Raw genomic sequence first — 13,713 nt, forward strand, 5'->3', positions numbered from 1 at the left:
TAATGTATAACATACATTATCATTGGAAATTATGAGTCCTTAAAAGCTTTGTATGACTTCCTTTAAAACACAGAATTGCCTGAAAATTCCTAACAGCGTCCAATTAACATAGCACTGTTACCATAATTCTTTTAGTGTAAAAAATCACAACAGTTTAACGTGTAATTCTGTTATATCGACAGCTATTAAACATGGCCGTAAGGGGGCAGCACCCTAGTTAGCCAACTGGCAATCAATAACAAACTCATTTATCTATCAAGGGACTTGACAGGACTAAGCACTTGATAAGCACGCTCGCAGGAAAATTGCATGGGATCTGCACAAATAAATATTCATTAACACAATGTGTAACATAACATTTTCATATTTAACATTTAATGACATTTCACACAACGCTCTATACCAACAAAGTGAAAATATTCATTGGAAAATGTACAAGTTATACACACGACATATCGTATTCATCAAGAGAATCGATATACTTATGTTAATAACGTTTATACGATAGATAACATTATTATTCACAATCGTCATCACACCTAATGGTGTTAGAAGAAAAACAGAAATTATCACAAGGTATATAGTGTTTACATAATGTTTTTGTTATACCAACCCAAGTTGTACGACGTCGTATCATAAAAACATTAACTCAAAATAATTCGTTTATGAACATACTTCAACTGTATCAAACACAAAAAGCACCCCAATTTTACGGTCAGAATTCTTTACAATTCAACTTCGCGGAGTTCAAAGCGATGAATCTTTCAAAGTATTTTTATGGGGACCCCAAAAACGTATCGTGGAATGTCAGAGATTCCTAATGGTCTAAGTATAAGCGCGATTTGTAAATCGTAGAAGGTTGTTAGACCGATGGGCGGAAGGCACGTGCCGTAGCCGTTTGCATGTACAAGGGATTTTCTGCTAACGATATGTGGTTTATTCGAAGGGATATTTGAGGGTGGCAAAATGGTGCATCCAATATGGAAGTGCGCTAGGTTAAAAGCATTAGTTGTTCCACTGTAAATTTGGGGCTCTTTATTAAATTCCTATTCGTTTGTGTTCACGCTACAGTTGATTTTTAGTATGTTTTAACATAAAAAAAAATCGTTTCTGTTATTTTTTTGCATATCTGATATTTTGTATTATTGTATTTTCACAGAAAATGGCAAGATATATTGATTTGCTTTGCTTTAATAGCTGTGCCCCGCCGTTTCACCCAAATCGTACATAATGTTACATAGCCTACAATGTATGGACGTCACAAAAAAAATCTATTCGAATTATTAGTTTCTGAGATATGCGCAGTCAAACAAGACTCTACAGCTTTATTTTATCTATTGAAAATAATTTATACCATTATGCGTATGTGTGTTTGTGAAAGTCATTAATATATTTATTTTTTTTATTATTCGTTGTGTAGCCGCAACAAAAGACAATTAAACATTAAATATATAACTATGTTTCAAACTAACTATATTTCAAAACACACAAAACGCTTTAAATTTAACACAAAACGCTTTAAACGCTTTAAAAACAATTTAAATCAGACAGTTGCGTTCAACAGGCACGACGTTTTATCTAAAGATTTCTACTGCAATGTAAATATCCAATACACTTGAAAATAGTTAAGTATGTACAATCGATTGTTTTATTTGCGCCTTATGTGTGGTCTCTTAGAAGCATGACGTACGTTTCCAGCCACTTGATTCGTGACGGGGCATCTTTTTGTTCCAACATTGATGTAATTTAGAAGGTCCAGGCAGATGGTTAATCCGATGTAAGATAAAACTAATTGAACCAAAGTGGACGGGACAAAAAGGCGAAAACTATTTTGGAATGGACGTAGTTTGTTATTTCTGTAGGCCCGAGGGCCTTGTGGAGCTTTTTTACCGGATATCCAAAGAGCGTCCTGTTTTTATACTTTAGATCTATATATATTTCTTTGACACCATTGTAGTCTAATAAACGTAAAGTTAGGCTATTTTAGCCCTCTTACACATCCATTAAATAAACACAATATTTCATCTATATAAATATATATATATATATACTAGCTGCACCCGGCAAACGCTGTTCTGCCTTACTCTTATCGTTTAGTGGTATGAAAAATAGATGTTAGCCGATTCTCAGACCTACCCAATATGCTTACCAAATTTCAGAGGAATCGGTCAAGCCGTTTCGGAGGAGTATAGAGACTAACATTGTGACACGAGAATTTTATATATAAGATACGCAAACGTCAGTGTAACTTTACAATTGACTATTAAAGATATGACGGATTTAAGAAATTCAAATCAAAATTATATTTGAAGTTATCTTTGTTATAAATATATCCTTATGTATCAAGTGAGATAGTAAACATAACGTAAGTTATAACATCGTGTTGCCAATGAGAATAATATATGTTACAATCTCACTGAATTTTATTCACTCCAAAAGATCACAGAGCGAGCACGTATAAAATAATTTCCATCCAATAAATCCTACACCTTAGTTAGCTATACATAAAATTCAATTTCCAATAAAATGATTATACGTTGTCACAATTTCAACAATTTCAGGTAGCATGCAGCTTATAACAGATTGTTAGAAGGAATTACAAATTTGCATCAGGACTTGTATGCATGAACACACTGATTAGCGGGACAAATTACTAAGAAAATAATTCTCGTCACGTAATTTGCCGTGAGTATTGGTATTAGGGTAATTGTAGATAATATGCTGATTATTTTTGTACATATTGTTTATTTACCCTTATTCCGTCTACGATACAAAAAAGTCCTGTTGTATGTTAACTCATACTTTCTACGATTAGGGATTTTAAACACGATATACTTTTTTTTCTTTTTAATGTCATAGCCGGCAATGGAGCAGAAGGGATTGATGAGAGGAATAAAGGAAAGGACTGGGAAGGGTAAGGAAAAGGTTACGTCCTCCGGCTTCCCCACTCTGCGTACGAAACACAATAGCATGCTATTATTTCACGCCGGTTTTCTGTGTTACTTCTTACGACTTTTTCATGTAATTGTAATTAAGTAATAAATATCATATTAAACCAGAAGATTTAATAAAAAAATTTAATAATGTAGGTACAGAAATTAAACGTTTAGTTCACAGTCTTCTTACTTTTAAATTATATATGTGATAGAAATATACGTATGGATATATCACATAAAAAATAGCAGTTTAATTTTGAACGCGCCTTGTGAAAGTGAAGGGGGTTGTGACAAATGGTCAGATAGACAGACCGATATTAAAGTCCCACCCCATTCGCTTTTCTTTCTCTTTTTACGAGTTCCTATTATCACATATTGGTCATAAAGTTCTTGGGGTCAATGCCCTGCAGTAATATTATAAATGATTGAATTTAGCTTTAAAACTCATATGGATTTGAAAATTTCTACCGTTTATTTTATCGGAAAACAGTTTAAATAACATACGATGCAATAATAATCCGTTCAGCAACAGAGATAAGTACAAACAGACGTCAATCTTGCTTAACGCTGTATGATTATGTTTTTAAAACATTTCATCCACAGCGAAAAATTAAAGCATCATAAATTTGGGGTAACATGCAATTGTCTGAAAGCGGAAAGCCTCTTTCATGTCGATCCTAATGAATAACACCTAGCGTAACCTGGAGGGGAAAAAAGTAATTTTGCAAACAAAACATAACAAGGAATATCTCGTGTTTGTGTGGGGTAGAAGTTATGAGCGGATTTCATTTCATAGCATTTATTGTTAAAGTTATAATATATGTGGTTATTGTTAAACTATAGATAACAAAATAAAAAATGACTAGCTATATTCTATGTCTATGGTAGCCTAAAATTTGAGATATTACCGCTTTTATATATGTTAAACGGAATAGTTATATGAGCATTAATTTTGAATGCATATTCACATTACATGGACAAACCAAATCCAATAGCCATAACTATTTCAATACTCTCTATTACACGCTCTCTCTATTACACAAGCATAATAAAACTTCATTTCGAATGTACATAAAACCCTATCCTTCACAAAACTCGCTCCCTACCTACGCTCAAGATAAAGGAAATATTGATAATTAGGGCTCCCACCCTCGTCTAGTTAGGGATAGCGTGACAAGGTGAAAGCACTAACGTCTTCAATATTTCATTGCCATCGCAAATCGCGATAAGCGAGCAGTGACAGGTCGCGTGCTTGTCAAGGATGAGTCATGTACTTACGTTTTTCTGACTTTCAACATTACTTATGAGTAGATAGTTAGTGGAGTACGTATTTTTTCATTTTCTAGGAAAATTACTGTAGACAATAAGATAATAAGATCGTTTATAAGAGAGATATAAAAGTTCTATATAAATACGTGATAGACGTCATTGGAAACAAATGTATATTATTTTCTGTTTGATTTTACGCGAGTATTATAAATTTAGAATTTAAAGACTTTTAAACGGATTTTAAACGCGATTTATTCATTATATTATTAACCCGACGTTTCTTTGTCTTCCCGTGACCACGCTCACTTAAGTTTTCGAAACGTCGGGTTTATTATATAATGAATAAATCACGTTTAAAATCCGTTTAATAGTCTTTAATTTCTAAATGTATATTAATAAAGAACTCACAATCTCTATTCTATTGCTGATAGATATAATTACTCCGGCAGTTTCGGTATATGGTAGTCGATCACGCCTCGGCACGATTTGAGCCAGTTCGCACCGGGAATGTATCATACCCCCACAGCAGACCGGCATGTAACAGCATACTGCTGTATTTCGTTCGGTGAGTGGGGAAGCCGGACACCCAAATCCTTTTCCTTACCCTTCCCAGTCCTTTCCTTTATTCCCCTCGTCAATCCCTTCTTAATCCCTTTCACATTTGAAGTCGGCAATCATCCCAATGTTTATGGGCGGTGGTAGCGCTAACCATCAGGCGACGCACCAGCTCCATTGCCGACGATGACATAAAAAAGCATTATTAGTACGTTAGTCTTGTGCCACTGATATTATGCATTATGCAGGATGCACTCATATATTTACACGCCAATATACGTACAAGGAAACAAAACTTATGTTGTTTAATATGTATAGGTTTTCAAAACAGTTTTTTATTAACAAAACTAATGCAGCCTCAATAAATGCGTCACAATTATGTGCGCAAATGTAACATACACATATTCTATGATTATTGCAGACGGTTATTCTGCAAAGGGTATAAATGATATATTAAGAGGAAATCTGACATTCAATACACATATGTCTGTTTATATAAAAAAAAATGCACATCACTGATCGACCACAAGGTTTGTACGGTAACGGTTAACTCTGATATCACCGAACTGAACCGACTTCTGAAAATCATAACTTTATTGAATGTAAAACTCTTATAGGGATTTCATTATTAATTTCATTATCATAGCGATCACCACCACCTATGAAGATTCGCAGAGGTAACGCCTTAATGGATAAGGAGAGGATTTACGACTGGAAAGAAGAAATGTATTGTGACAGGGGAGGAAAAGGAAACGCTTCCAGTTCCCCCACACACCGTACGAAATACAGTAGCATGCTACTATGTCAACGGTTTTCTGTGAGGGTGGGCGAGCTAGCCCAGTTCGTGCTAAAGCGTGCTCGACTCCCACAGGAAGTACTAGATCGACCATGCAAAAAAGGAAGTTTTTCTGCATTATTCTGGTAATCATACATCCATATATTCTAGCACACATTCACGTTCATAATATTAGTAGGAAGAAGGATAAATGCCAATATATTCCGTTAATTAAAGGCCATGAGACTTTATCTAAAGCAGAATGTAGCTATCAAGTACGACTTCTAAATTAATAATCAATTATTTTCCTCTTCGTATGTTTTGTTTTATATCAGTGGGGAGAACCTCAGACTTCAAAAATCGATAAGTCGGGGTTCGAGACCGGGCGAGCGTGCAGGAAATAAATTGATTTTTCAATTTATCTGCACATGTTGATAACATCACCACTGCTTAAAACGGTGAAGGAAAACATCGTGAGGAAACCGGCATGTCCAAGAATCAAAAGTTTGACATGTGACATCTGCCAACCCGCACTTGGCCAGCGTGGTGGATTATGGCCTGAAACCCTCATAAGAGGCCTGTGTGCCAGCAGTGGGAACGTGTATGGGCTGATGATGAGGATTTTTTGTTTTTAAATTGTGGTTTAAAACCTTAGCACTTAGACTTAAAAGAAAAATTCAAACGCCATCAAATTTTCAGAAATAAACCAAAATAATAGGACCACATGATAAGTAACAACTTTTAAATGTAAGAACAATAATTAAAATCGGTGCAAAGTACAAAGGTATAACAAACTCAAAACAAATTCAGTCGAATTAGGAACCTCCGTTTGTCGATAAACTGCCACATCTACAACGAAAAATTAATTTACAACACTCCTAAATACATTCTATCTCAATAATTATTAATCAAATAGGTCACATTTGTTGCCGTTTCAGGAATATTATTAGTGTTTCGCTACGAAAATGTATCATAGCTAACAAAATTAATTACATACTACAAAATTACAGCTTTCATATAAAATTACACATAATACCCAAGTCCACCCAGTGGAACCGTAACAACCGGTGGTGTAACACATTCAATTATACAAATCACAGTATCGAGGTAATGACAAATATATTATTCATCGACCAACCTTCCAACTGCAACCTTCACCCCGTGACCATCAATCTGTATACAAGGTGTTACATAACACAGGTTCAATAACCTTGCCTAATAATGTATTCAGTAGATTTAATATTCGTATAATTGTTTGTGAAGGACTAATCCTTACTAATCATGAATGTATATTTGTTTGTCTTTTCTATACGTCGTAATGAAGCGCTTTAATGATATTGTTTTGGTGTATGGTGATAGTTCGGAGATTAGAGTTATATAGGCTACATTATACAGTGGGGAAACTTTTTTTCGTGCACGGGCGAATCGGTAGACGGAGAGTAAGTAAGTTAATTAATTTGAGGTTAATCGGGCATTGCCCACTCCAGTAAGTAAATAAAACCTTCCGACTTTATTAAATTGGTGTATTGAGAATTTAATAATTGAATAATTCATACAACATGAACGATTTGTACATTTTTATATTTACGACTCAGAATTAAATTTAACACAGTATGTTACATTTTCTAATAATACAATAAAACTATAGCTATATAGCTAACAATATACATATATAAACCAATTTACGCTCTCCAATTTTCATATTATAATATTGACCTGAAAACTACTCAAAATGACAGCACGTAACAAAGAAACCTATTATTTTTATCCATGCAATCTATATGGTACACAATACCTAACATATAACACATCGTAACAAGATATAACTCCACCCTATATAGCATTGAGTAATACGTAAGAACCCCATCCAAACATTTGCCTTTGTTTAACCTAGAGTGGAAAATTTCCTTCCCCAACCTAAAGCTAGAACAATTAACACTCAAAAATTAAATAGATGTGAACCCCCTTCACTTCTCTTTGGTGTCATGAATGAAATAGTAAGTGACGTGACTTCAAAAAGTATTTATTTCAATAAATTATTTTATTTCAGAAGAAATTCTTATTCACATAACAGAAAATGGCTATAGATAATTGAAATAATTAATACGATTAAAAGCCATCGCATTGTTGGATAGAAATTGTTTAAACGTCTGCATAAGTAACCCACCATTGTTTAAACAGACACAGTTACACGTGTCTATCTAGATTATCTATTATTTTTGATTTCCTTGTCCATATAGAATTATACAAATTATAATTACTAGCTGTGACCTGCGGTTGAAACCGCGTAAGTCCGTATCCCGTAGGAATATCGGTATAAAAAGTGCCTATGTGTTATTTCAGTTGTCCAGCTGTCTACGAAGCAAATTTCATTGCAATCGGTTCAGTAGTTTTTGCGTGAAAGAGTAACAGACGCACACATACATATGCATCCATCCTCACAAACTTTCGCATTTATAGTATTATTATTCGCCATAATAAATTGGGACTACACAAACGCCTCCTATTTGTTAAAAAAGGAAGTTTAAGTCGATAAATCACGAATAAAACATGAATATGACATTTTCGAAAAAAGATTCCTAGCTAGATCGAATTATCGCCCCCGAAACCCCCTATATACTAAATTTCATGAAAATCGTTGGAGCCGATTCCGAGATTCCAATTATATATATATATACAAGAATTGCTCGTTTAAAGGTATAAGATATAGAGAGAACATTGGCACAAAACACACAATAATAATTGACCTTCATAAATTGCAAAGCTTTACTTTCAGCTCTTCAATGTCCTTCGAAACAACCGGTAGCGGCACACTGCGTGAAGCGAGCTTTTTACATACGAAATCCATGACAAATTGAAAACTAATGAATCATTACGTCACATGGCGTGCATGTACCATGTATGGCAGTTTGCAAGTTTGCAGCAATCACTTACGCTAGATCGCATGCCGCACGACATGTGACCCTTCATTTGTAGCTGCTATCCGATATGCATTCGTGTGTTAACAAACAACAAATAAACGCTGCTTTGAAATGGTATGACTCTAGTATGTAACATAGGTGACTACGAAATAAAATGTTTGTATCGTTTTAAATAGAATTCTTGATGTTATTATAATTTATGTTTTACGTTTCATGATAATCGAAACGTTAAATAATACAAGTTTAATAATTATATATTACACATGAAGATAAGTATTTAAAGCCGTACGCTATTAGTCGTCAAGCACAAATTAAAAAATATTTGGAAAAAAATTAAGTAACATAATTTTATAACTTTAAATAGTCCATAAATCCAATTAGTATTTACAATAAGCTAAATAAACTGTCTTAAAAACAAAAATAAGTATCTAAGACTTACTTTTGTTGTGTAAATAAGTGTTAAGAAGTTTAGATTAGATTCATCCTATCAATCAAAGTTTGAGTTTCTTATAAACACTAATAGACACTGACTCAGTCACGAGTAACTTCGAGAATTGCTAATTGTATAAGCAATATTTTAATATATAAGTATTAAAAGCGCAATTTTGAATAAATTTATATGTATTATCAAAATGAACGAAATATGAAACGGGGCTAATACTATTGAATTGCAATAAATACATGTAATTTGAAAATAACAATCAAAAACGAAGTCAAAATTTATATACACCTCTTTTGTTAAATTCGTGACAGCATAGGGATAAATGTCAAAAATACTATAAAAGTTAAACTTATTAAACACAAATATAAACGATCATTTGCAAACAAATTTAATAATTTTTACATTTATATTAAACTTGTAAGAACACAGCTTTGTGTACATAAAAACATCAATCTACGGAAATTGTGTATCAAATTTTTTCTTTGAAAACACAAGTACGCAATTACACCTACCTACAATGAAAACAAATTAGCCACTTCTGTGAATCAGGTTCAACTTATATTTACGACCCAAATTGTTTGCTTGTTTTACCGAGAAAAGCTTGCGTGCCTTATCAATTTCCAAATTGTAATCAATACCTACTTTTGTTGTGGATTTTTGTTTATTATTTCGTTAATTATGAACACGTGTAATATTATGCTAAAAACATTCAGTGGTCATTTAACATCGAAGACTCTGTCATGTAGTTCTAGATTTAATTGCTGTGTAATTTGAATTTAATGCAATTTTTTATTGTTAAATCAGACAATAGTACTTTCGGTGTCTAATTTTTCATACATTCTGTGTAAATGTTACTGTGTACTGTGGACTCTGTTAAAACAATGAATAAAATCCTTGTTCTTTTATATTTAAATTACACATCTTGTGATGTAATAAGCTACCTAATTCTTTTGTAACCCTATTCTATTAAGACGCTTTTTATTGCTTTTAAAGGCTTTACCTGTATGTTTGTATGTAACCGCCTCCGTAAGATTCAATTTTGGCCCACTTTAAAGGGACAGATTCTATTCAAACTTTGTACACTTATCAAGGACAAGGTTCGGGACCATAGGTAAAATTCATAAGCATCATATTAAATAATTATCCTACGTATAATCTGAATAAGAGGCAATGAAACAATTAAACATAACATGATTATATAATTATGCATAGCGTGTTTTTTAGTTTTGTTCTTCAAGTACATTGAAAACGATCAAATTTGGCATAGCGATCACAATCATAAGATACTGGCAGATTTTTTCACACCAAGGATTCATTTCCTTCCTAACAATCCACATATCAAAAAAGAAGAACATAAAATTACTCTCTCCAAACGGCAGAGCGTGCTATAAATAGCGAAGCTTTTATTATCTGTACACGATGTTAAGCATAATGTTGCTATGAAAACTTCTTTGGATATCATAATGACAAATGAAATTTTCCTGATACAGAAGTATGCTATTCTTCTAAATTGAACGAATTGGGCGAGCTTGTACCGGGGAAGTACTACACTCCAACAGAAAAATATGAAATAGTTGCATGCCACTGTGTTTCGTACGGAGAGCCGAAGGTCCGTTTTTATTTTCCTCATCCTTCCCAATCTATTACTTCTTTCCAATCGTCCATCCTTTCCTTTCCCCTTAAAGGCGGACATTCGCAGAGGCACTATATCTGTGAATGTTCATGGGCAATCGGGATCACCTCCCTTGAGGCGAACCACCAGCTCAATTGTCCGCCCTGACATAAAAAAATACGCAAGCCGTATAAAACCCTCATAGGAGCCTGTGTCCCAGTAGTGGGAACATATATGGGCTGATGATGATGATGATAAAACCTAGGTGTAATTTAACTACACTAGCAAGACAAATACATTCTATTAAAGAAAATCACTTAAATTTACTAACAGTTTTTTTCTCATGCAAATGTTCACTCAAATCACTTTGAAGATAAAGGAAGTCCACATAAATCAGCCCGAAATAGCATCAAAGAAGCAACAATATGCACTACTGTTTTGCACGGAGACTGCATTAAAATTCTTGTCTGATACCTATATTTCATATAACTGTGACACGCAATGGATTCGCAGAACTTGGACGAGATTATTTCACATTGAATTCAGTTTGTATTGAATCGTCTAATGAGAGGTAACACGGCTTCCGTGTTGGTAATTAAGATTGTATTCAGGTTGTTGGAAGGTAACTTGATAATTCTGCCTTTAGAATAAATATTTCTTGTAATAAAACATAAATTTTCTTTATAAATAGTATATAAATATAATTAAATAAACAATATTTTGTTATAAATCATTTTAACAACTGTTTTTTTTTATTTTATCTTACAATTAGTTTTAATACCACATATATTAATGAGAGGTCTTTTTTCAAACCACATTTTAATTATTTAATCACACTTGATAACTATCAGTAACCATAATCGTACTCAATCTCAAAGCATATACGAAAAATTATGATTTACTGCGCAGTTCATTACAAAAAATGTATATTAAATATTGAGTCACACATTATAAAATACCTAGCAGTTATTTCACTTCAATACTTCGCTGTTTATTTTGTCCAAAGACGTTTCAAATAAAAAACAATAATACTAGGAACAAACAACAACCTTAATGGCCGACAATTTCCAGACCCATTTTCATCTGCAACACAACAGAGCGATATTAACAAAATTACGACATGCACTTAACTTTGGTGAGAGTTTCATTATCGTTCACCCCAGTAGGAAGCCCTCGAAGATTATTCCCTTACACTTGATAATAAATGATAGGGTAGAAGGAAGCGTAGGGATCAACTGATATGAAGGGATTCTTGCCTGTTTTTCATCTATCATAACGTTTGATAAATGGTATAGTTTGATTTAAACCAATGTTATATTTTGATAACGTTTGTTCACATATAACAAGCTTGTGATAGCATGGAAGACATTAAAGTTGTATTGGAGTGTATTAAGCGTAGCAGATATTACATAAGTCAAAATAGAATCATAATACAATCCATTATTTTGATGCATTTGGGAATAACTATGCGTCCTAAAACCCAAACGTAAACAATTATAACCTTTTTGTGTCGTTACCTCTACACTAATTAGCTCGTTATGTTTTATTTGTTATCAACGACAGCATCCTTTAAACAGAAAGATATAAAATTCACTACATATCTTCCTCATACAGCATAGGTAATCAAAATTCCGTAAAAACTCCTTACATACCGAGCACGTTATTTAAAAACAAATCTCGAATAATATCATACCGGAAATCATTAGTCGCCAGTGAATAAACAATGCTAACATTTGCTTCCTGGCTTCAAATATACTGAACTCGTACAAAAATTAAAAAAAAACTCCCAGAAAGAATGTGCGTCGGAAAAGAGAAACAATTCAGCTTTATGACTTCCGCCCCACGCATTATGAAAATTAACTTTTTACGCTTTTAGGGCCTTGGCGCCGCATTGATTGTACTTTTCAAGGGCCAATGTAGGCCTGCTTTAGATATATAACTGTAACTACATATAATATTTAAACCATATATGTAGCTTTCACTATGGGCAGCACTGTGATAGATTGACAAACATTGACATGTTAACTTTTGTATCGAGATATCTGAAAACATATTCTCGAATTGAGTGTATTTGTAAAATGTTGCACTTAATATTAAAATAATTACATAGACGTGCTTGTCTTCAAAGAGTCAAAATTCCTACAAATAAGAGATAGGGACAATCACTTCCATAATTCTTCAGATTCAGTTAAACAATTTAGACTCGTTGAACTAGGTTTCTGTTCCGCTCTATTTCAATAATTAAAAGAACTGTTCATTCAAATTCAAAATAAACTAATATTCTGAAGTATCATATGTTTCTTCGTTGTTAATTTTAATTGTGAAGTATCATAATGTTGTTAATTCTGAACTAAATTCTTTGTTGTTATTTTCTGATATTTAAAAGGCAGAGTGATTCTTGTAATGTAAAACATTGCGGAGATAAAAAGTTCTTAAATGTCGGATTGAAACTCAGGCTCATAATATAATTTGTAATTGCCTGAATTGAATGAATTGAATTACAATAGCAATTACACGCGTCTTGTTATGTAATGTTTTTTAACATTATATTTTTATATTAAATCGTACGATTACATCTAATTATACGAATTTGCATGTTTAATAGATGTTTATGTACTTAAGAGATACATTAATTAAAATAACATAGCATAAAGTACCAAATGATATGATCCATATATTAATAAAAAAAATCGTATTTCTTATACTTATTATACAATCTTTACTAATGAAATAACTGCCCCGAGAAAACATAATAATTAAAATATTCAGTTATTTTGTGAATTTCCTTGTTATAGCGGAGAGTATATTATTAATCCACATGAAAGAAAAACAAACGAAAACAGAGCTTCATATCGTATGTAAACGCGTTACGATTTGGTATTTTTAACCGACATTCCCAAAACGAGGAAAGTTTTTAATTCAACTGCTTTTTTGGGATATGTTACTTGATAGTTTTTTTTTGTTTGTCAGTTTGTTTAGAATTTAGAGTGCACCGGGGTCGTCGGATTTTTATAGAAACAATATGTTGCCCAATTCTAATATCATTCATTAAAAGACCCATTAAAATCAATAACACAATTCCAAAGATAACGGTTACGGCAAAAAAAAAGGTTTTACGTCAATTTTATTCAGGTATCCCAACATGAGTAGCTATCTAAATAGCAATAACTCACGGAAGCTCTCCCCCTTTATTAGGCCTTAAT

The 13,713-nt window shown here is 33.0% G+C and overlaps 1 protein-coding gene across 1 annotated transcript in view; it reads left to right on the top strand.

The window, feature by feature from the left end:
• Positions 1–542: 542 nt before the first annotated feature.
• The window catches only part of LOC119834081 (circadian clock-controlled protein daywake-like), a 52,913-nt gene continuing 39,742 nt past the window's right edge, over positions 543–13,713 (top strand). The window contains exon 1 of the mRNA XM_038358364.1: positions 543–576. Coding sequence (XP_038214292.1) covers positions 543–576 — 34 coding nt within the window. The remainder of the gene's footprint in view (positions 577–13,713) is intronic.

The sequence above is a fragment of the Zerene cesonia genome, chromosome 18, assembly GCF_012273895.1.
Source record: "Zerene cesonia ecotype Mississippi chromosome 18, Zerene_cesonia_1.1, whole genome shotgun sequence".
NCBI classification, from domain to species: Eukaryota; Metazoa; Arthropoda; class Insecta; order Lepidoptera; family Pieridae; genus Zerene; species Zerene cesonia.